The following is a 26071-nucleotide window of genomic DNA, read 5'->3' on the forward strand; positions in this document are numbered from 1 at the left end:
TGAGCAACACAGCATCCTCTTATGTATTGATTAGCTTGCTGTGGACTTTGATACCAAGAAATGTACTCGTATATCTGCCTTATTTGTCAGGCATGGCATACTGTTTCGTACAATGCTCTGAAAGGAGGGACAACTTCTTGAAACAGGAGGTGGCTAGCCAACCCTTGTAAGTATCATTGTAGCATATGGTGTCAAAGTAAAAAAGACTTGGTTTGTGATCTGATGGTGGCCCTCCCGTGGTGCTGCTCACTGTAATGGTCTTCTTGTAATATGTCAGCAGACATCAAAATCTGGAGCATACAATGATCTCTGATTGGTAGAGATGGAGATTGCTGGCTACTTTAGCTTCATATGCATTTTTTTCAGTAACAGAAGATGTTGTCTGTTTCAACCTCCAAAACTGCAGATGAAATGCTTTCATTATTTAATTCCATATACTTTCTTTTTTTTTTACTGAGAAGGCAAGCATGCATACGAATTTTGTTTTAATTGCAAGGTTTGGAAAATTGACCTGAGCTTGAATATAAATAATAGGTATTATTATATGTACTATATAAAGTAAAGCTATTTTAAATTAGATTTTTTTGCCTTTAAATATGCTGTTTAATTACCTTTAATTTAAATCTGAAAGTATTGTTCTCAAAGAGCATTACATATATAGACACAATTGTTTTATTATACTGTGCAGCTTGTTTCCTTTGTAGTGCTGAACAAAAATAAAACTCTTTGTCACCATTGTAACCATTGATAGGTTCCTAAGGGGATCATTCTAGAGGGGTGGAGATTTTGATTGGAGTGTGACTTGCCTGTCCTGTTCTCTTCCTAGTAAAAAGTACAATATTTAGGACCAGGGTTTGGTATTCAATGCTCATTTCCTCTCTCATCAGCTGTATTACAATAAAAGCTGCCCTCAGTTTTCATCTGAAGAAAGAAAGAAAGAAAGAAAGAAAGAAAGAAAGAAAGAAAGAAGATTTCTATCTTGTAAACAATTGTTCAGTTATGTTGAAGAAGAATATTTTTTCCTAGTACATTTTACAGCAAGGTGACCTTATATTATGCAAAAATTAATCAGCACAAAATGCTAAAAAAGAAAATGAAAATGTATTCAGACCATGATTAGCACCCAGAGCCCCACCCTGAACACAAATCGCTAAGCCATTTGAACAAAAAGCCCATTATAAAACAGTTCCTCACATACACTAAAACATCTGAGCATCTATCATAGAAGAATTCAATTTTATTTCTTTTGACACCTGTTATCCAATAATGTTCAGTACTGTTGAGTCTCCAATCCTTTTTTTTCTGCTCCAGGTCTTGAGTAAAACTGACGTATATACTGTATACAATAAATAAAATAAGTATTCAGAAAGCCTTTTAAGAAAGGAATAAAAACTAAAACTAGTCCAGGAAGTTTAGACATGATGTTATTATTGCTGTTTAACTCAGCTCATTTCAGTCTAGTAATACAAATAGTAGCTTTAAAAAAATGAACATTTAAATGAATAGATACACGAAAACAGATATTTTAAACAAAAATAGATTGGGCAATGCCTGCTACAATAGCCACAATGCTATTTGAATACTTTTAATGCTCTCCTACACAGCTAGCTGCTGTGCAGTGGACAGCCTGCTGCGTCAAGCAGCAAATGTTTCCCTGGAGACACACCATGTCAAACATACAGTAGAAAGAAAACCTGCCTGCCTTCACATTTGCCAGCTAACTTTGCAGCCTCTGTGTCTCTCCTACCCAGCATCATACACAGAAGATTTAATATGTTTTGTGGTCATATAGTACTTGGAAATCACTCCATCCTAGGCTATAGCTATGATCTTCTCAAACTGGTCTCCACCTTATATCTAAGCTATGATTCACAACTTTTGGTTAGTGTTCATTAAACATTTACTGTCTAGAATTTCCCCTCTATGCAAGATCATCTCCCTCTCTGTCACCAATCAAAGCTCACTCCGCAAAAATAAATATGCTTTGGCTTTATTCTGTGAAAGTGCATTTTTTGATTTTGTACTATTCTTGCCTATATTTACTCTTGTGCTATCTAGTGAACTGATACATTAAATCTTTACAATTGAAATGGCCTTCATTTATGAGTTAAATCTGAAATAGTTACCTTACTTTACCTTTGAAAACTGAGGCTTGCAATTTTCACCACTGGCAGAAATGAATGTGAGCCTTCTTACTTGCAAAGTAGGTGGCAGCCATGTTACTTAAGAGAAGCCTACTGTAGTACTATAATGGGATATTCAGATTTCCAGTATTTGGCTTTCTGTACAGCCTATCATGACCACAGTACTTACATGCTGATTGATACTGGTAGAATGTAGAGAGTAGCAGATTATGAGAAAAAATGCCATTTTTGTATAATGTCTATGAATTTAGCTTAAGAAAAGTTGAACAAAATTGATAGTTGTCATCCAGTCAGGGAAACAATTTCATGTTGAAAATGATCGTCATTTTCTCATATTTTATTTACAGATTACAGAGAAATTATTTGCATGTACTGTATACCAAAAGTGATTTACACAACATTTCAGGCTCTCATTCACTTAGCATAAGCAGTTTGACAAACACGAGGAGACCACTCAGTCCATCAAGCCTATTTGTTTACATAATAGCTAAGCTGTCCCAGTAGAGACAGCTTGGAGAGCAAGTGAAAACTTTCCAAAAATATCCATAACACCACACCAGCAGTATCTTGAACTGTGTTCCTGGGTGCATTTATGAGGGTCTCCTCTCCCTATATTTGAACAATTATGTCATACTGCTTGAGGAGTGGAGATAGGACCTGTAAATATCTTTTTAAGTTAGGTGCTGCTTTTCTCATCTCTGTGCAACAGACTTCCATCCAGAGAATCTGCCACTTCCTGTATTACCCAGAAATCATTTCCTGTGTTTGTGTCCATGACAGTGTAACTTCTTCCACAGATTTTGAGATTTAAAAGAGTCTCATGTTAAATAAAAATGCTGAAGTTGGACTGCAGATTAGCACTATTCAGTTGAAATGAAAGTAGAGTAAGCAAATAAGTACATTACTACCAGATAAATAGAACTTTATTTCTCTTCATTGTGAAAACTGGCTTTTTACAGAAGCTCTTAAAATAAGTAGATGGATAGATACTGTAGATAGATAGATAGATAGATAGATAGATAGATAGATAGATAGATAGATAGATAGATAGATAGATAGATAGATAGTCTTAATGTGCACCAGAAAGGCTAAGTAGAAAGATAATTAAAAAGAAAGAAAACCGACTGACTTCATAGTCAGTCACATCAAGGCATTAAACTGGCTTATTCCTGTTGGTCAGTGTTAGTGGTTCAGAGAGAGGATGTGCAGCTTTGTTCATAATGGCACTCAGTTTTTGTTTTATTTCTCTCTTTCGCTACTACCTACTACCCATAACTGAGGCTGCCCTTCTAATCAGCTTTGATGGCCTCTCTTGAGGTGGTGTAACAGCCTAGCACAACACTGCATAGAAAATCGCACTGGCCACCACAGAGTTGTAGAAGATGTGAAGACTGTCACTACTCACATTAAAGGAATGCAGTCTCCTATTATATAGTTCCTCTTTCTTATGAGTCCAGTCCAACCTGTCATGGATGTGGACCCTCATATACTTGTAGGAGTGATCACTTCTACATCCATTCCCTGAATAGGGACTGGGCATAGAGGCTCTTATTACTTTGTGTGGTGAAGCTACAAAATGGTTCAAATATTTATAGTTGATGACTTGGTTAGAATGGAGTGGCATACTTGGTATACTAATATGTCAGTCATCTATCAAAGATGTGTATAACGTTAGACTTACAGTATATAACATGTCTTTCATTACATGTGTGTTTAAATTATTGATAAAATATCATAGGAATGTTTTGATAAGATGTAAATTGTGTTTTCATGATATTAAGCACTAAGACACAACACTATCAAGCAAGTAACTGCCATTTTTTATTCACCTGAATCAGGCTTGGATGTGCCTTTATTATTTTTTATACTCACACTCAACATCTCTGGTTTAATGTCTGGCTATCTGCAAATTCCATCCATTTCTTGAACTCAGTTTTTACATTACTGGGTTGCAAGTTCTCGGAGTATTGAACCTCAGACACCTCATTACAGGGTTTCCTCACTCATAATATAAAAACTTGTGTTGCCAGCTATGTGTCCAAGTCTGACGGGAACCAGAATAACTGGAGACAACTCCTGCAGACATGAAACAAGGTGGAGACTCCCTAAGGACACTGAGCTAAGGTTTCTGGTGTCCTGCAAATGTGCCACTTATTATAAAATGTTGCTGATTACAAGTTGCACACTGATTTTTTTTTTTTTTTTAAACTGAATAGACAAGAGCATGGTCATCTGTTTTTCAATAGAACAGAACAAGCAAGATATTTTCACTAATTTCAAAATCACCAAATATCTGAATAAGCTGAATAAATCTGAATAAGGATATAAGTAGAGCAGTGATGTAAAGTGTTTACTCATTATTATTTATTTTGGTAAAGTGCAATTTTAATGTGATTGTGTGTGCTAATTGTTACTTAGGTAGAGCACAATTAATGGCAAAGTACTCTTCATAGAGCCATTTAGAAGTTTACTAATATACATAATGACAGGCACAATAAAAAAAAAACTGGAATAATAGCAACACATCAATGCTGAGATTTTTGTGCTTTCACCCTGGGATGATTCAGCTTTATAGTATCTGTCAGATAATAAAAATATAACCCAGTTTCACTATCTTTGCTTGATACTGGTAACACATCAACTCCTCAGATAGGCCTAATGTACAATCCATCAGTGCCACATGACGCTGTCTGATACTTGGAGAGTAGGCGAGGGTCCAGTCAGCCTGAGCTGACTTTGATTATTCCGAATGATTGGAAGGCCACCTAAAATGCTGCATTCTGCAGGAAAACTGGTCACTGTAATTTTTGTCAAACCTTTTCATTGTTAACTGGCCGTATCTTCGGTAAGCCTGATGTTTAGTTAGCATGATTTCAATTATACATTAGCCAAAGTTTATGGCTCTCTGTAGTATTGCCCATTTAAATAGATCCATATGTCCATATGTCTGTAAATATTTGCTTTTCTATTACACCATTTTGTATAAGTAAATCGGTGCAAACCTCTCCAGTCTATCTTCAATGAAGAGCACTCTAAAAAAACAAAATGGGTGTGTTTATGTCTGAACATCTTGTTTGTTCCACAGAGATTAAATGTTAAATTATCGAAAATGTTTAACTATGGGTGGCACAGTGGGTGGCGCTGCTGCCTCACAGTTAGGAGACATGGGTTCGCTTCCCGGGTCCTCCCTGCGTGGAGTTTGCATGTTCTCCCGTGTCTGCGTGGGTTTCCTCCGCGCACTCCGGTTTCCTCCCACAGTCCAAAGACATGCAGGTTAGGTGGATTGGCGATCCTAAATTGTCCCTAGTGTGTGCTTGGTGTGTGTGTGTGTGTGCCCTGCGGTGGGCTGGCACCCTGCCTGGGGTTTGTTTCCTACCTTGCACCCTGTTTTGGCTGGGATTGGCTCCAGCAGACCCCCGTGAGCCTGTAGTTAGGATATAGCGGGTTGGATAATGGATGGATGGATGTTTAAGTATGTAACTGAGGCATTATACCGTGCACTGTCATTTGTTTAACCATGCAATTCATTCTAATAGCATTTTTTCTGAAGTAAGTGTTATTGAATTGTAGTAACACAAAATATTCTGACTTCAGTAGCTGAAGATGATGAAGTTTTCCTAAAAAGATTTCAAAGATCAGGTATAAAGCAGATTGTCATGACATTAGCATACATTTAAGTCATGCTTGTGGTCTCCTTTAACACATTTATTACACATTTATTAAACAGTTTTATTTTATTAAATTAAATTTGGAATGCTTTGTTATTATTATTTTGATAGACACTTCAATTAAAGATGACTTACAACATCAATATACATACAGTATGACTGCAGGAATGTGCAATAAAAAACACATTTTAAAGCAAAAAAAAAATGTAGCTCTAATTTGGCACAGTATAGCTAGTTACATCAGAATTGTGTTATAAGTAGATGTTTTATATTGTATCTTAGGTTTGAAGCCTTTAATCAAGCTATTCATCTGTTTTTGTAACATTTTTATTTGAATTTGCACAGTTTAATTGTCAGTGAACTAAGACTTTGAACTAAGTCACGTAATTCTTATAGGGGATGATCTGCTACATTGGACCCAGGGAAAGCTGGCAGCAGCATATCATACAGGTCATGTTTGAGAATCAAGTAAATAGAAATAGTTGGTGCTATATGTGTCAGTACCTGCTGCTGCAATTTCTGAACACTAATATTTCCAGTCACTTTTGATCAGTAGAGCATTCTTGTCTCTGAAACTGGAGGTCTCTGTTGTGTACTTGTAATCCATTGATATTTGAGGCTCCCAGCTTGAACCAAACCAAATAGGTTGACTACATTTCACCTCTGCTGGCCTAACTTTACTAGACACGTCTTAAATACAGAATCATGTAGACAATTCTGTTAGGAACTTTAAACTCTGTCGATATCAGTACTCATGAAACGCTGTTCATGCAACACACTTATATACCTAGAGTGAGCTAAGGTCATCTGAGGCAGGCCTTTTTGAGGTCTACAGTTTTTTTCCAAAAGTGTTGTTGAATTTTCTTTTAGCTTTGTGGATTAGTTTAATTGTAACATCTTGTTGCTCTTTCTTTATGATGCTCTCTAAAATGGAGTTGTGCCACCTCCAACTCGATTTGCTGAACCAACTTAACCCGATTTTACAGTTAAAAGGAATCCAGAGCCTTCCCCAGGATTATAGGCTACAAACCGTCCAAGTAAGAATTTGACAAATTGTACAAGTAAGAACTTGACTGTGCTCTTTGCACATATAATGATGTATAAACCTTATATACCCTGCAAACTATACTGTAGATAGATAGATAGATAGATAGATAGATAGATAGATAGATAGATAGATAGATAGATAGATAGATAGATAGATAGATAGATAGATAGATAGATACTTTATTAATCCCAAGGGGAAATTCACATAATCCAGCAGCAGTATACTGATACAAAAAACAATATTAAATTAAATGAGGGTAAATCAAAAAGTAAAGGCAATTTGACAATTTGAAAATTACGCAGTAACCACAATGAATAGAAACTGACTCAATGCAACATGTTTGCGATGGCTTATCGGTAGTTTGAACACACACAGAGCAGCTCTCTGCTCTTAGTCCATTTGAAGCCAAGATCAAATGAACATGAATGTTCCACTGTGGGATTGCTCCATTACTGAACAACACGCAATAGAGAGATTTCTTTGGGCAGAAGGAGTGAAACCTGCTGAAATTCATCAAAGCTCAGTTGGCTCAGTACGGAAGTGAAAACAGCATGACTCCACAAACATTTATGAATGGGGAGAAACGCTTGAAGCGGGAAGAACAAGTGTATCTGGCAAAGCTCGATCTGGTCATCTGTCATCCATCAATATTGTGCACACAAATCTACATTGATGTGGCAAATGCCTTCATCAGAGATGACCGATGGAATATGTTGTCAGCTGTAGCTGCACATTTAGATATCAGCTATGGGTTTACACATGCCATAGTGCATGATAAGTTGGTAACATTCCATATGGTAAAGTTTACTCAAGATGGGTACTCAAACAGCTTACTGATCTGCAGAAGCCAACATCCTTCAGTGAAATTATGCCGGTTTCGCTCCTTCTACCCAAAAGAAATTTCACTGCTGGTCGTTGTTCAACAATGGGGTGCAATCCCACAGCACAGTGTCCAGGTTCATCTGACCTGTGTTATGCTTGTTTGAACCACCCAGAAGCCATCATGAAGGTGTTGTATTGCATCAGCTTCTATCCTTTGTGGTTACCAAGTAATCTTCAAATTTCCTTTACTTTTGATTTACCCTCAAACTAGTCTATGACAAAGGATGCACACTCATACTAGGACCATTTAGAGTGAAAATGTAAGCCAACAAACATAGATTTGGAAATTACGAGAAATGTACTTATTATGCTGCTACATTTCTGCATTCAATCACTCCCTCTGTTTTCAAAGTTTAATGCTCTCTTCTGCTTCTGCTTGAATATCCAATTTTCCCCAAACATTTCCTGGGGTTGCTAATACAACTGTCTTTTTTCTTTTAGCTTATATCATTTATTTTGTGTAATTTTTTATAGTGAAAAGTTTCAAATACTAGATTGGGGTCTTATCTACTTTGTATTATCTTGTAGTGCTGTAATGTGATAAATAGTGCTATATAAAATAAATATTGATTGATTGAGCCATGATACCTTATACTGGAGAATTGAAATGAAATAACCAATGATGTTTGTTTTTTACTTCATTTTACGTTTTGCACCTTTCCAGCTTATGTGGGTCAAGTTTTTATATTTGATATGGGTGTACAAGAAATCCAAAAGACCCACTATTATATTGTTCCACTTATTTAGAAAATACTTTCACTTGGCTGAATGTTCCTCCCCTTCCATTAGGGCGTCAGAAAGATATCTGGCTCAAATTAAAACGTTCTTTTGTAAAACCTCTTAAGTATATCCTTCATGGTGTCAGTCCAGATTTGAGTACTTTGTTGCCATGGTTGGTATTGGAAACAGGAAGGAATGTTCATATAAACAGGAAAAAAATTCAAGTTGAGACACAATGAGCACAATTACAATGCCCTACAGTACCTTTTAAAAGTGCTGTTTGATTTTCTGCACTAACAAGGAATGGCAGCAGTATTAAGGTTTATGCTCAGAATGTTTATGTATAGTAGAGGTTGTACACATACAACAGAATATTTAATATAGAGAAGTGGTAAACTTGACAGCACTCTCCAGCATTATTCCTTTTGTTGCCTTCATGCCAGAATTCTGAATATGTTGCTTTGATGATTTACAACATTGTGATGCAAGCTCTTTAGTTAATTCTCTTAGCCTTTGTGATTTTTGATTGTTAACGTCTAAAGCTTTTGTCCATTTCTAAGGGGAGTGTGTTAAGGCTACATAAATAAAGAAGCACTGTTTCAAGAAATGCTGCATGGAGCAATGGATATAGTGTAACTATGCAAGGAATGTATCTGCATTATTCGAAATCAGACTTTATGTTTTCTGGTCATTTTTAACTATGCACAGTACAATATATGAAGTAGAAATGTTTGCCTTTTACCAAGATAAAAAGGTGATTATAGGGAACCAGCAGTCTAATCAGATAGCAAAAATCAGAACAAAGATGCAGATGAGAATGCATGTCCTCTTATTTGGAAGGTTGGAAAGGGAATCTCACCTAGCCTTAGCCTTTTGTTGGAAACTTTGGAAATAAGACAGGCTTCCTTTGCAAAGCTGCTCCAGAACAGAGATTGTAGATTGACTAGCTCTACCTGACTAACAACAGGTTACCAACACAGACTGACTAGAAGGATTGGCCTCCCCACATGCTTTCCTCTATAATATCTCTCATTACTTTCTTCCCCCAACCTGTAACTGTTCTGACCTGTCTAATTCACACACAGTGCTCACTCTTCAAGGTAATGTAAATGTCTGCTTATTTATTTTAACTGTTCTGCTCTTATTTTGCAAAGTCCTACATGCACCACATCCTTTAATAAATTTGTTAATAAATTCAGAAAAATGTTTCTTGAGATCATTTTCTACATGGAGTCTGCATGATCTCTCAGAGTCTGTGCACTTTGGACTTCCTCCCACATCCCCAAGAATGCACTTTATTTTGAAGATTTACTTCATTTTGCTTTCTCCTGTATAAAACATCCGTATCTTCAGACAATTTGTTTGAAGAGCAATGCACGCTGCATTTTACATCAATCAATCAATCAATCAATCAATCAATCAATCAATCAATCAATGTTTAGTTTATGTGGCATCTTTCACAGTGAGAGGTAATTCTTGGGTACATTATAAACCTAACAAGAGGATCATATGAAGGAAATCAAGACAGACCAATGAAAATAGTAAAAAAAAATGTCACAAGTTTATAGCACAAATGAGCCAAGTTGAGGAAAATATTTTGCTTTCCTTGAGAATGTGGTTGAAATTAGCAACAATAGGCTGTAGCTTGGGTACAGTCCAAGATTCAAATGATAAAACAAACAATTTGCACTTATCTTAGTGTGGTTCTGGTCTCAGCTATTTTATGTAAAGGAAAAAGGCAATTTGTTTCATTAAACAAGCATAATGTACTGTAAATCTTAGTCCATGAAGGGCTGCAGTGTAACCAATCTCTTAATCAGAAGCCAATTCTTGCTTGTAATTGGATTCCATTATTAGTCAACCTTTTTTTATGATACACTTGATCTGTGAATTTAGATTTAACCCAAGGTATGAAACCTAGAAAAAACTGTGCATTACTGCTGCAACCCACTGCTCCTCTGTCTTGAAAGTTCATTAGTATTTTGCTGCTATACCATTCTTACACTACGGGCACTGGTTATTTTCAGGCACGAATGTCAAAGAATAAAAGGCTCCAGTGACTGCTCATTGAAACCTGCCTTATTGGTTATCGAGACAGAAATCCCCATTTTACAATTGATCACACAAAGAATATAACAGGTATGTCAAAGAGCTTAAATAGATTTCTCTGAAGCAAATCCTGCAAACAAACTGCGGCTTACTAAAAGGAGCCAGGAAATTAAATGATTACTTAACTTATCTTGCATTACTATTATAATTGGTAGTATTATTATTAACAATATTAATTCATGCTGCATTAGCATTACTTTTGTTATCATTACTACTGTTATTTTGAAGTAGATGCATTATCCCAAATGATGGACCTATTTCCAAGTATTTTGCTTTCAAATGAAATTGTTATTACGAGGGGCATTCAAATATAAACAGGAATTTATGAGCTATGCTTTATTTATTCAATACAATGGAACAAATTACATACTGTTTTTCTATATAGTCTCCTGCCACTGCAATACACTTGTTCTTGAATCTTCAATTGAATCTTCTAAATCCCTGAAGAGTACAAGTCTTTTGACTGCATGTGACCCATTCTTGCACAGCGTCAATAACCTCCTCATGTGGCTTGAATTTCTTCCCTCCTAAAACCTCCTGAAGTGGACCGAAGAGATGATAGTCCCTCTCTGAATGACTTGCACCAATCATACACTCCAGACTGAGAGAGAGATCCACTTATCCCCAAACTGTTTTTTAAGTCTCGAATAAATCTGCGATGGAATGACTCCTTCATTTGTCAAAAACTGAAGAATAATGCGTTGCACAACACTACTGTGTACCTCCTGCTCCTACATGTTGATTACAACTGACAGGAAGAGGGGAAAGAGCAGCTAGCACTACTAATGACAAGTTCAAATATGCGTGTGTTTGTCCAATGAGTCAGGTCTACCTTGCACTATTTATAAGAACAAAGCATGAAAATTCCTGTTTATAACAGAAAACCCCTCGTATTTGCCTCTGAAGTAAGCACTCCATTTCAAAATTTTGCTAACCAAAAACAGTTGGCATCTAGACATAAAAATGTCATGTGGAACTTGGATGTTTATCTCCTTTTTGCTAAGCAGAGTACTGTGAAAGTGCCCAATATGTGGGAGGATATGTGTTTAATAATAATTTTCTATTTAACTGAAAAACACTTTTTTGTGTTCACAAGAATTACTTCAGGTTTTTTTTTGTGGCACCTCTCGACACACTCGGTATGAGAAAGCCGCCACATATTACACATTGATGTCTAATTGTGTTAAGAGGGTGAGCTTTGTTTTGGGTTCCCCACAATTTTTGGCACTCTAGACCCTTAAAACTCTTAATTTCTAGGCCATTTTTGGACCATATCTTGTAATAAAGAGTAAATCAATAAATGTCTTCAGCAAAAATAATCAGAAGAACTTGAGGTAGTGCATGTCACATAAGCCGACCCCAGGGGTTCATCAACTAATGGGATATGAGAGATCAAAGTGACTCCTTTTCACAAAACTTTGAAAAAGTGGAGATCAATAATATGGGCATGTGTAGTGTCGTTTTAAGCTATTTAGAGGTTGCAGATCACAAATCTAATAATATTCTTGATATTTGATTCTTGACCAGTGACCCAAGCCCTCTATACAGCCACTAGCAAAGAATCTTAAGCAAAAGCATTGGGTATTATTTTAGATTATTTGAAGCTCAGTGATAATGAATATTGTGTTATTTTTCATTTTTGATCAATTACTATCGGAGGGTGCAAAATTAGAATTTTAAATTACACTTGAGAATATTTAGACTTTAAACATTTAAACTGAAGCACATATTTTAATATTTCAAATATTAATGCAAATGCTCTTGTTTAATAATGTGCTTTTACCTCATTAAGTAAATTGTTACAATTCCAATGAATAGACAGAATTTAAGTTGGTTTATGCTAATTCAAACATTTTTAGAAATATTGAAAAATTTTGAATACATTTTCTTTTTCTCTTTTTTTGAAAAACAAAACCTAGCTTGCACTAGGTCACATATGAGGTTTCAGTATGTGATTTATAATTCAACACAAGGGCACTTTTGCACACAGAAATTGTTCATTCTCAATTCATTAAATAGAAGCTAGGTGACAACTATAGGGTATACGAAAATAGTAGTGGCAAAAATAAAAATGGAACAGAAGTGAGGAGGCATACAGTGGGCTGAACATTTCCAAAGGATGAAATGCATGCACTGATACTTAAGTGTGTCCAAAAACCCCACTATAAGACCAAATACATTCATGCCAACTGTTCTGCCATTATACATGCTAGAACATTTAGTGCTCTCATGGTTTTGTATGAGAATTCACATGCAGTTATGAAGTCTTTTTCTGTGCACCACAGTGAGTATAAATCCAGCTTGTGTCACTTATCATTGAGCGAGACCTCACTCATAAATGCTGGACAGAATGGAGGACTAGATTTTATTGATGCTAACATAAAGGAGAAGCAACCTGTTTACTTCAGTATTTTATGAGCACCATTGGCTGTTGTGGAAGGATGAAATGTTTAGAGCTTATTCTGGTGCCCACGTTCCTGTGCATTTCAGTGGTAGGGATTATAAGTAACAATTGGATGGGTTGGGGTTTTGTCACAGTTATATTGCTTCTGTCATTTGGACCTTTTTTAATATACTGTGTATCTTTACTACTCCAAGAATAAAAATTAGACTTCAAAATAGTTAGTAGGCAGTTTACAGAAGGAGGTTCTAAAGAGGTACTGTTGTGTCGCGTGTTATCAGTCCATGTATGAAGTGCTTTGTCTGTGGCTACAGCTGAAATTCTGAGTTATTTTAATTAATGTTTCATATTTTAATCTGGCTGGTGTATTTGCTGAACTACAATTGACATTGAATCCTACGCTGCAGCACTGATAGCTATCATGGGTAGTGGCACATGTTTCCAACTGGCTTTCCCCACTGAGAAGCAAAATGTCACTCATTCAGATTGGTCTTAATATGGCTCTGTGTTGCATGTTTGTTCACCATACTGCTTAGCATGCTGGTGAGCCTAAGAATAAAGAGGATTTCAAAATGTTATCTGTTTATCTAAAAAGCAAAATCCGGGTGTTTGATTGTTTGAACAGCTTTGCTTTTCCAGCCACAGACTTGAAATCTGGCACATAGGCACTTCTCACCATAAGGTTAAGTTTTTGACCTCCATGCCCACCCTCCCAGGAGATGACTTGGGGTCAGAATGAAAAGCCGAGTCGATCCACAGAGAAACATCACCACCAAGGATGTGATGTTGGTGTGATGAGCTAGCAGGGTCTTATTTTTACTCATAATAAAGCATTTTTCTCATAATTTTTGTAATCCCAGATGGACCCATATTGTCTCTTGTGTTATTTATCGCAATTTGGGATGCTTTACACCAGAAAGAAAAACAAAGAATACTGTATACAAAGATGTTTACTAGTAGTAGCAATGGCTATGTACTAAGTGCCAAAAGTTATCAGCAATAAAGTTTGGTAATGTATAATCTGTAATTATGTTTATACCTTTCCACTTTTTTCACTGCACAGCCCAGCTAAATAAAGCACATTTTGCAGACACCTTTACTTACACTCAGCTGCAGACCCAGGACACACAGGAGAGAGCTGAGATCATGTCACTGAGGAGGCCTGACCTTGCCTGAGAATTCTCCAGAAGAAACTGGAGACTGTTTGCTGGGATTAAGGAAGTTTGGTCAGATCAGCTTTAACCCATTGGGACCCTCAGGAGTTTAAGATATATTACAAGTTTCTCCATATGTATGCTTAGAACTGGAGCACAGGCAGGTGATGTGAATTACGGTGGGTCACACAGTGAGTCTGAGGCGGGGTCTGAACTAGCAGTCTTGCGTTTTAAAGCCATTAGTTTGCACTATTTGCCTACCTGTTATTTTAGTTAAGCTTCACAAAACACTTTTTGCTAGCACACACAAAGAAAGGCAAAATATCAAATGAGGATCCACTGATGCATTTCTCATACACAAATTATCCATTATGAGAGTGAAGCGAGCAGTAGTGTAGTATTTTGTCAGCACTGAGTTAAGGACATGATTTACTGTATATTTCACGGGGAGCCCAAAATCTACAAATGGGGTATCTCTTTTAACGAAAAAAAAAGATCACCAAGGCAGGGTTGAGGAAGAAGAGTGACCCATTCTAAAACAAAAAAAGAAACCATGTCTTATGTATTTGCATATTTACTACACAGCACAATTCCTCTCCTATCTGAATGTCCATTTGAAGACCTGTAAGTGGCACAATACAGCACTCCCAGCTTCTGTACTTTTACACTCTTTGTCATCCCTTGATCTCATCAATCTACTAACTTCTTGACAGTCTGTAGATGTCTAGTCAGGGACAACTTCTTGGGCCATCCCCAGCCACATTTCCAACTACCAACTGCTTAGATCATCCACCAGTAACTGCTCTCCCTGCACCCCATTACATACGTAAAGGTTTAGGCCACCTCCTGGTAGCTTAATAACCATGAGGCATGACAATGGGACAGGATTCTATAGCTGAGACCTCCCATGCTATCACCTGTCAGACTGGGGAACCTCTGTTAAGTTTAACATCTTCTGTTGCCCCTTTCCTACTTTCCCTTGGTTGAATTACTTCTACAGTGCTCTCAATAAACATATGCTTTACAACCCTCTTTCTCTACTACATTTATTTTTCCATTCCTCTGTGACCTGTAGCTCTTGACCTTACTTGGCATCTAGACAATAATATGCCATCTACTGATCTATAAGTAGTCTTTTGCAGTTCGTATACAAGGTTGGAGGCTGTCATGAAATTTATGCTGTACTGTATTTATTAAAATTTCATAACTCATTGTGGTTCTGTACATTAAAATAGTTGCAATGTTTACTTAAATACTGTATATAAAAGTGGAAGGAGGCTTTTAGCTACCATCTGGATACATTTGTTTTATTCTATGTGGCTGCTTTCATGACAGATACATAAACAACACTTAATCTTAGGTGAGCAAAATATTATTTGAGAGGGGCAGCAGACCTCTCGCCAACATTCATCTTACTGAGGTCAGCAAAAGCCTTTGCTGTGAGTTTGAAACAGGAGATCCGGAAATCAAATAGCCTGAAAGCTTAGTTAGTGTCGGCACAATGATCCCTCCCACTTGCACTTTTTACGTGTGCAACTAGTAGTCATTCACCAGCCTCAGCTTATTAGCTGTAATCTATTTTCAACTGGCAGCCTAAATGTACTGACAGTGGCAGGGGTTTGTTCAATAACTAATGTGATTCTAGGGCAGCTGCTTGACGGAACAGATGACAAGCAAGCTTTTTCTTCTGTTTTTATTCCTGGAGCCTTAGTAGCTATGCTACAGAAGAGGAGGAGTGATAATGTTAGCTGCTTTCCTGGCGGAGTTTGCTTGTTTTCCTAAGGATCATTATCTTTAGATGGGTTTTCAGGCAGCTACATGAAACAGCCGGAACTGTAAACTGGGATTTACAAATTATTTCTCACCTCTATTTTTTAATTTGATTTTTAGCTAAAATTTTTTTTTTCTGAAACATAACTAAGCAGCAGTGGCAGACTTTTTTTTTTCAATAAAGTCTCAGAAATCCATGGCTCAGCAAGGAACAAGCCCAGACACCCTCTCTGTGCCTGCAGTGGAAAAGCAATCGCACGAACATGCAGGACTGAATGAAGACTTAGTTAAGATTCTAAGGGAGAACCTGCTGCAACATGAAAAGCCACGGGCAACCCGAAAGTCTCCTTCCATCTCACCTAGGCTATCCCCGACTATTTCTCCAAGAAACTCCCCTAGGCTTCTACGTAGGATGCTACTCAACAACAACATCCAGAAGCAAAGGCGTTTCACAGTGGCACACACATGGTAAGAGACAGCAAGCTGTGGGATTTGTTTTAATGATCGGTGCATAACATTCATGTTGCAATAACACAAAGTTACACAATTGCACTGAAAGGTGTTTATTTACTGGTTTAAATGTGTCATGCTTCTGCTTGTCCTGCTAAATGCGTATACTTGTAAAGCAGGAGCTATACCCTTTTACATTTGTTACAAAAAATATTTTATCTCTTCCTAAGAATAAAGGACTTCAGTAGCCACTGTAATCTCACTGACATTTAACAATGTTTAAATTATAATGCCTGTGTGTACACTACACACAGCATGTTGGAATATACGTTTATTCTGTTAATTTGCTCATAAGCTACTGTTAGTTTGGCAAACAAGAGATAACTACAAAATAATTCTGTGATATTTCATTTTCATATTGCAGTAAAGCAGAGCACGAGTGTCAGCTTGCGCCACATTATAGTTACAGTAAACAGTATTTGAGAAACATGATTATGAGTTTAATATATAAGAATTCAAAAGTGAAGAATTAAAAGAATTGCTGGGGTTGTAAAACACGTTTAGTACAAATACATACATGCGTATATAGGATCATTATATTCTTAATATTTTAAATAGTTTTGCCATTTTAGTGTGTAATATAATACATCAAATGCTATAAGAAATCATATGTTCTTTCATTGCAAGCTGACATAAGTTGATATGTGTGCCACAGATCAAAGCATTTTGAATTGACTTTGTTATCATACTTGAAATAAATAAGTGAGAATTTAAATAATAAATAACTAAATGAGGTTTATAATGAGATCTCGTACAATTAACATCAAGTGCTCTCAGTGCCCACACTGATGTTAGCTTTCGCAGTAAATCACTTAAAATTCATCCTTTTTGTTTGCTTTTCTTGCCTTTAATTCCAATTTTTTCAGATGCCACACCTTCAGTGATATATGCCATTCACCCACTTTGATAATCCAAGCTTTATTTTAGAGACATTTATACATTTGCAGATTAGTTCTTCTAAGACTGAAATTCACTGTTGATATAAAATTTTCAAATGTAATTGTGAACGCAGTTATTTGAAACAATTCTAGAATGTTTTCATTGTTAAAAAGATTTTCAGGGATGCACACTGGTTCAAAGGTTGCTGCAGCTGCTTCACAACATTAGAGTTTTTTACTTAAACGTTGCCTCCGTCACTGTCTTTGTGCAATGTGCACATTTTCCTTGTGTTCTTGGGAGATTTTCTGGGTGTTTGGGGTAGGTTAGGTTGTTACTGCCAATTGTCTAATATGCTGCCCTAATAACTGGTTTAAAGAAGGGTTTGAGATGGATGATTGCAAGTGTATATTTGTGAGTTTGCTATTTGTTGAATTGGTAAAAACCCAGCCAAGGTTGCTTAAGACTTGTGCTTAGGTCTGCTGGGAAAGGTTGTGGCTCCTATAACTCTCTACTGAAATATGTTATTTTGGAAACATTAACAAATTAGAAAATTTTCAGCAACACTTTGCATTGTCTCTCGTTACAGCATACATATGCCATAGTTGCACAGTAATTACCTTCATATCATTGTCTAATTATGCCTTGCTTTCATGTATTTACTACATATTGCGAATAACATAAGGTGAATATATATTTCTCATCCTTATTTTGTAACAGACTGTGTACAATATAGTTACAAAATAAATACATTGTAATTGGGCAGAGTTGCTCTGTAGTTAAGATGGTAATTCCAGAGCAATTACAGTGTAAGTCTACTACAATAAGAGACGCATGCCTAATTATTGATTATTAAATTCACTTTGCACTGATTAGCTTTATGTAATAAGTAGGAAGGTGCAGAAGAAGTTTTACAAAAGTTGGCTGTATATTTAAATCCAGCAGCTCTCATTTTGCCTGTTATGCATGAGTGCTTGGTCTTGTGAGCGTTACCTGGCATCCTAGCTAGAGACTGCTTCCACATTGCTGAAGGAATAGACTCGCCTGTAAACGAATGAATTGACTTGAAAATAGATTAAATGTTTGCACGATTCCGTGCCCAATGTCTTGAATTTTTTAAATAAAATTCAGACAAAAAATGTGTATTTTCTATAAGTTCTTATAATAACACACTGAAATATTATATACAAGAAATGTTATACATGAAAGGAGACCATTCATCAAGCTTATTGGAGCAATTATCACTCCCCCCTCTCCATGCATTCCCTGTCACATGTCTCACAATCAATCCTGACCTTTTGCATTATCTCCCTTGGATACCCCAAGTAGAATGTGACCCCAGGCCAGATTGGAATGGGAGCAAGCCATATATGGTGTATATGAAATGGATTAAAGCTGACTTGTTGGATTACAACACCACAGAAAGAAAACTTATATCACATATCTTGGAATGTTTCATCAGGATAGGTTTAAAACTTTATTTTGCACTCTTCTGTTTTCAATGTACTTACGAAGTAATAATTCCCTGGGCACACACAAGCGTGTTCTTACTGGGCACTTATTGCGCATACTGTTATTGCTTAAACTCACTAAATACTGCAAACATTAACAATGAACAAAACATATTATCTATAAAATAAAAGAGTTACTAGAATTAGAGGAGTGTAAAATGAAATATTACCATACACATTGACTTCTAATGTTGATTTCAGTTCTATCTATTCATCATGTGAATCAGCATTTTCTATTTCAGGGTTATGGGAAGACCAAACCTATCCTGGCAAAAAATCAGCTATGGATGGAATGACATTTCTTGCCACGACAAGTCTTCATGCCTGCTCATACTCCACAGCACAAGGGAAATTCATTTATCATGCACATCTATGGGATGTTGGTGACACAGTGGGCAGCATTGCTGCCTCACAAATCCTGTGTCCTAGGTTCAAATCCAATACACAGTTAATGTCTGGGTGAAGTTACATGCTTCTCCCTTCTCCCATCAAAGATACGCAGGTTAGGTTAATTGGCAATTATGATAATAATACATTTTGTTCCAAAGTGCCGTGAGTTTGATCGTGGGTGTATGTACTGCAATGAGCAAACACCATATCTAGGACTGTTTCTTGATTTACTCCCAGTGCTGTGGAGATAGGCTTCGGCCCCCTGTGATTCTAAATTGGATTAAGCAGGTCTGAGAATATTATGCTACTTTGGGGATTTGGAAGGAATCTGAAGTACCCAAAGAAAACTGACACACACAAAGAATATGAAAGTGAAAGAAGAGTACACGGACTGATAATTCAATGCAGATCTCTCAAGATGTAAAGCAGAAGCAGTGATCATTGTGCCAACACTTCCTAAAGTACCTTCCTCTATTTATCTTTATCATTATGCTCTGTGTACTCCCATCTCCACTGATTTATCTTTTTGTTTTTATGCGCTGTTAACTTATAGAGTGCGTACAGGCAACATTCTGTATTTATAGCAGCCATAACAATTAAGAGCTGAGTTCTTAACTGCAGGGTAGAGGTCCATCTGCATTCCTCTGTTAAGAGAAGGTAAATGTAAAATTGCAGCCATAATAAGAGAGAGCTAAAGGTGGAGGGTCATTCACTCTGCTTTATCAGTGTTATGACTCAGAATGATGATGTAACACACTAACTGGCAGACCTGTTTTAAAACATTGATAGATTTACAGATGAGCTGCTTTTGCCAGTTGTGAAAAATATAAATTTGTGGATTTATTAGTGCAAAGAAGAACACATGACTTTTCAGAGAGAGCCCCGTAATGTGTTAAATGTGCTGTAAAAGAAAATTTCAGAGAGCAGCTTCTATCATCATAAGCCAGTTGTGTCACGTAGCTCCAAACAGGAATTTATTTTGCCAATTACCTAGTAGTTGATTTCATTATTTTTATCATTTTTTTACTTGAATTGTCTTAGATGTTTAAAGTAAGGGCTTCATTAAGGATCCTGTATTCTGAAAGGGCTGATTTCATGGGCGGGCCAGTAAATAAATTAAGGATATGCTCATGTAGTCCTCACATTCATTGTCCCTCATCTGTGCCCACTTCTGATCTTAACTAACTGATTATTTTCATTAAGAAAGCCAAGCGAAATGTTAAATGTGAACTGGCCAGTAAGAAATAGGTGTAATAATGTGATAGTAATGTTCAGAGGTGAGACGGCTTCTGGATTTATGTCTGATTATGAACTCACAAACCTTCACTTGATTTTTTTCTACGATACCGTACCCATGTAATTGCCATCCTAGGAGATAGAATTTTGGAGTGTGGTAAAAAAAATTAATGGACAATTATAATTTTTTTCTTCAGTTAACATGTAATCTGCTGTTAGCTAGTGTTCTGCATACATTTTCAAATGTTCTTTTTTTGAACTTGCGGTGGACTTAAATTTCTTTAGATAAACTATAGTAGTCTGTCAGCATTTTAATGTGGACTTAAAGGTCTTCTAAATATTAATGAGTTTGATTTTGTACTGAGCAGAGAGTCTCATTAATTTTTATAAAAATGAATTCAGTTTTTCCCTTGCATTGTGTTGTCCTGCTGAGTGAGTGAGTATTGACATTTGTGTTCATTTAAATAGATAGGTCATATAGATCATAATGGCTTACATTTACTTTAATCTTTTTATTGGAAATTCTACCAATTGACATTCAATAATATAGGGAGTCCACACTATATCATGCTAATTTGAACGAAAAAGGTATCATAAATAGTGAAATGACATGCAATACAGTGGGGCTGCTTCTTCAATAAGAAATAATGGGAAACAGTCAATTTTCCTTTAATACAAAATTTTTTAAATAAATTCAAAGATAATAGAGTAAACTACGGTTAATAAATGACAGTTAATGAAGCATTTTTGTCTTACCTTGATAAAATATAGAGTCTGGCTTGTTGTTGCTGGAGGATTTAAGGGGACTTACATCAAGAGTTTTATCATCTTCTAAAAAATCTTCAAACACTTGTTGTGAAGCTTCATAAATAGCTAAGTGGGGCAGCAGCGACCTAGCCTGGGAAGATGCATGGAAACCTTAATTGTAATGTATAGGACTGTACAATCTTATTCAGATTTTTTTTTCTTTTTCTGTTAACATTCAATCCTCACATACAGATCATTTAAATGTTATATTCATCAAAAATGTGTTCCTAAATGTGTTCAGCTATGAGGCATTTTCAGCCTCTTTTGTGATCCATGTCATTTTGAAAGGGAAAAGAGTTTCATAACCAGACATTGTCACCAGACATCAACATCATACCTGTATGTGTGAATCAGATATACAGTACATTTACAAGGTATGCCATGCCAGTCTTTTATGGGTCGGAAGTAACACCATCAACCTCTCTCACCCCAAATTTAAAAATGATGTTTCTAGAGGTTGATTGATTGATTTATTTAAAGTCCAAATCAGACTGAAAGTTTGAAAAGCATAGTTCAGCTGCAGACTGGAGATAATGAAAACCACATCAAATTATCTCCATTTGTTCTAAACAAAGGAGAAAAGGTATTTACCTATAAAAAATTATTTTATATATAAATACTTACTTGGCAGTGTGGTGTAGTGGTTAAGGCTTTGGACTTCAGACCGTGAGGTTGTGGGTCCAAATCCTACTACTGACACTGTGCAACCATGAGAAAGTCACTTCACCTGCCTGTACTCCAGTTGGAAAAACAAAAAGATATGTAATGAAATTGTATCTCAAATGTTGTAAATCGCCTGAGATAAAGGAGTCAGCCAAATAAGTAAATATATAAATTAATTTAATCTGTTTATATTAGTGTGTGTGCAAATACAGCATACGCCCACATACTTGAGGCATATTCAATGATGTGCGACTAAAGTCTTTAAAAGTTGCACTGTTCTAGAAACACATTAACTCGGTGTAGGTTGTGGAATTCAGTTTGCTTGAAGGCAGCATGGTCGTGAATGTCTAGTGGTGCTGCCTTTTAACTCCACATGTCTAGGTTTATACCTAAGCACGGTCAGTGTTTTTTGTGGATTAGCAGATTCATAAAATGCTTGTGGGATTTTCCATTTCCTCTCACATCCAAAAAATATGAAGATTAGACTGATGGTACACATATAAGTAAGTTTGGGTGTCCTTTAATAGGCTGGTGTCTTGTTTCAGGGTTAATGTCTACCTTGTGCCTATTGCATTTACTGTGCCCAGAACCTTGCACTGGTATGTCTTGTATAAGTATAGGAAAAAAATAAAAGGAATCTTTATTAAATTTTGCAACAGTTTCACTAACATTCATTCTCTTCGATTAGTTTCATATATTGAGAATGAATCCATCAAAAGAATTTTAAATAAGTGCATTTTGCATAGGGTCTGGCAACTGTGAACTGACCTGGTAAATGTGTGTGTGCTTGGACAGTAATCTTGGCCAATGTTTCATTTCTACGTTGCACTCAGTGCTGCCAAGATAGTTTCTTTGACCTTGTAATGGGCTATGCTGGTTACTGTATTGATTAAAATTGGCTTTATATCGGGCTGATATTGGTTGCAAAGCAATATTTGAGATCGCCATTCATTACAGGCAGATTCAGATCACGTAGTGTGTGAGAAATTGGAAATGAATCAGCAAGCCTTTGGATTAAACACTGCTGTCTTAATCACTACTCCACACTGCCTGCTAAATCTTCTGCTAGGTGGCATTTTCTGGCAGACGTTTATATGCATTAAAAAGAGAAATATGTGTCTGTTATTCCTAACCTACTTATGCTAATTCAGTAAAATATAAAAAAACACAAGAGATTTTGCACACAGGTGTAGACCATTCAGTTCAGTCATTTTATGTTTAAAACAGCTAACATGGTTTATTAGCTATAATATCCATTTCCCGACGTTATTGGTGTTTTCCTCCTGAGCTGTATGATCTGTAAGCCTTATAGTCGACTGGTATATTGTATGCACTATGTTTTAGAAAGTCTTTGTTTTTCCTAGGATTATGAAAAAAAATACTGGAACTACACACCCCCAATTTAACAACTAATTGTGGTGTTCTGTTCAAAGTGCGTTTCCCTAGTAACAAAACATCATGGGGCAGTGAACCCTGGCATATTTGTACCATGCAATAAAAGTAGCTGCATTTTCAAAGGTTGTAGAATGAAATCCTGCTAACGTAAATGTGCTCATGTAACACGTGTTCTATTAGGTGATAAAAAAAAAAATCCATAGACTTGATTCAACTTAAACTTCACTGACATGACTCATGTTAGATTCATGTTATAACTGCACAAATTCTTTAAAAATATGACAGCCATAGATACTGAACTAGAGCAATTGCTGTAGAAAATTTAAAAAATCCCTCAACAACTTTTCTTCTTAAACCATGGTTGACTGATGTCAAATGTTGCATTTCTTTGCCGTGAAGTAGAGGTTTTATAAAATGTTTCTTAGATTGAACCCATAAATAAACTAAGGCACAATATTCTGTTTCATTAGATGTTATCTGTGTGTTGCATAAGATTTGTATTTCTGGGCAACTGAGCACAGCACAACACTGAAGTCTGGCAAAGTCCTTCAAAAATGTGCAATCAGTTGTTGTTGAACAACCATGTAGACTAACTGCAATGACTGAAGAGTGGTGTTGATTCTGGCAGTACTATTATAGACAGGTTACTTACTTTAGCATGTAAAGACTATTGACAAACTGAAACAAAATACTCATTTAATGTTTTCTCTTTTACCTGTAACCCTAAATTGGATTCAGCAAGTTTGATAATGTATAGGTGGAGGAGGCATTTTCACATTGAGCCCATTCCCACACTTATACATATCGAACATCAGGAGAGATTTTTAAAAGTTTCCAAAAAATTGTCTGTAGTACTAGGGTGTTGTACCGTGTTAGCCATTATGAATGTAGAGAAAAGTCAAGCAAAATGCCACCTTTTATTGGCTAACTAAAAGGATTACAATATGCAATCTTTCGAGGCAACTCTCTTGTTAAATTAGCCCAAACCTTAATGAATCTATTAATTTTTTACATTTAAGATTTCTCATTTAAAGATTTACCAATGTTGTTTCTTGTCCTAGAGTGTATATAAACACAGGAAACTCCAGTTTCTGTATTATATCTTGGCTGAAGAAGGGGCCTGAGTTGCCTCGATAGCTTGCATATTGTAATCCTTTTAGTTAGCCAGTTAAAGGTGTCATTTTGCTTGGTTTTTCTCTAAATAAATGTCCTATTTTTTTAACACATGGAAGCTGGCACATGAAAAGAAAAATCTAACTGTGGTTATAAAGTTGTGTCACATCATACATTATTATTAGTTTGTAGGTTTAAAGTAAAGGAAAAACAGAACTTCCATTTTACATAGAAATGACACACTAGCCAGTATCAGGCTGGAATGTGTTGCTTTTACATTCCTAAAAATTTACCTTACTAATGCAGGGCACTGGGTTGGAATTCAACACCTGGACATTGTCCATGTGGAATTTGTATGTTCTCTGTATTTTCCTCCAGGTAGTCCAGCTTTCTTCCCACATTCCCAAAAATATGCAGACTAGATTAACTGGGAATTCCAAAAAGTTCTTTGGGTTAGTGTGAGGATGTTCATGAATTGGCCCTGGAAAGGACTCGTACATTGCCCATTGCTTCCAGAACAGCCTCCGGTCCCAGCCCCAGACCCTGAACTGGATTAGGTGGGAATGTTTTGTTTTTGCAATGCTGAGACCTGTGTTCCTATCATTTTTATTGGTATCATTTGCAACAGATTGTTTAAACAGATTATATATGAGTTGAATTGTAATGACTAAAAGTTGTAATGACTAACCGTCCCGGCCAGGACACCCAGGAGGACAGGAGGAGGGCTTGTGCCTCCTCCAGACCACGAGGGGTCGTCCGCCCTGGTTATGTTGGGGGCCTGGGTGAAGGGCTTGGAAGCCCAGCCCTGTAGGGACCCGTGGCCACCGCCAGGCGGCGCCCCAGTGCCTGAATATCCCAGGGAAGACGACAGGGGACACCCGGACGGCTTCCGGGTGCGCAGCCGGCACTTCCGCCACACTGGGGCGTGGCTACAGAGGAATGCCAGGAAGCAGCTGGAGCTCATCCGGTTTCCTATTTAAGGGGCCGCCTCCCTCCAGTCATCGGCAGAAGTCCGGTGGAAGAGGACGGAGCTGGAAGGAGGACTAGAGGTGGCCAGGAGAAAGGCACTGGAACTGTGTGGCCTGGACATTGGGGGAATCGGTGCTGGAGGCACTGGGGTTTGTGAGTGCACTGAACTGTGAAAATATTATAAATAAACGTCTGTTGGGTGAACATAAGATGTCCGTCTGTCTGTGTCCGGGCCAGTGTCCACACAGTGTTTTATTGAGAATACACTCAAATAATGTAAGAAAATATGTTATTCTATAATATTCAATTGAGAGATTACCTTTATGTGGACAGTAAAATTGTGTAGTATTGTAGAAAAGCAATGGCATAAGACAAAGATGTTAACTGAGATGGAAGCAGGTGAGAAACAGTTGTGATAGCCTGCCGGTGGTCATTTGTCTTCATATTTGGTAATGTGGTTATATGTTCAGTTCTTGTTTATACTGTATATTTTAGAGGACAAAGACAAGTGAGATCTTGTGTCCAAAGATGCAACTGCATAATTGACAAATATGTGATTATAAAATGAACCATCCTTCCTGGTGTGGGTAATTAACAAAAGAACCATAGCAATGCTCACACAAAAGCATGAGGGAGATTTTGATGGCTAGAAGGTGTTTTAGAGAGACACTTGTAATAATAATAATAATAATAATTCTTTACATT

At 36.7% G+C, this 26071-nt stretch overlaps 1 protein-coding gene and 1 long non-coding RNA gene across 6 annotated transcripts in view; one reads left to right on the forward strand and one right to left on the reverse strand.

Annotated features, from left to right (window-relative positions):
- The window catches only part of LOC120532597, a 59581-nt gene extending 37692 nt beyond the window's left edge, over positions 1-21889 (reverse strand). Inside the window, exons 1-2 of the long non-coding RNA XR_005634323.1 lie at positions 21851-21889; positions 21176-21317 (exon numbers count right to left, since the gene is read on the reverse strand). This is a non-coding gene — a long non-coding RNA (uncharacterized LOC120532597). The remainder of the gene's footprint in view (positions 1-21175; positions 21318-21850) is intronic.
- Positions 1-26071, forward strand: part of pde4d (phosphodiesterase 4D, cAMP-specific) — a 1397741-nt gene that overhangs the window by 672429 nt on the left and 699241 nt on the right. Inside the window, exon 1 of one of the 5 annotated variants that reach the window (XM_039758726.1) lies at positions 15712-16364. The exons of 3 other annotated variants lie outside the window; for them this stretch is intronic. In XM_039758726.1, coding sequence (XP_039614660.1) covers positions 16093-16364 — 272 coding nt within the window. In that variant the 5' untranslated portion in view covers positions 15712-16092. Of the gene's footprint in view, positions 1-15711; positions 16365-26071 lie in introns of those variants that run through there. One more of the 5 variants, XM_039758729.1, reaches the window with a different exon arrangement.

The sequence above is a fragment of the Polypterus senegalus genome, chromosome 7 (genome assembly GCF_016835505.1).
Source record: "Polypterus senegalus isolate Bchr_013 chromosome 7, ASM1683550v1, whole genome shotgun sequence".
NCBI lineage: Eukaryota > Metazoa > Chordata > Cladistia > Polypteriformes > Polypteridae > Polypterus > Polypterus senegalus.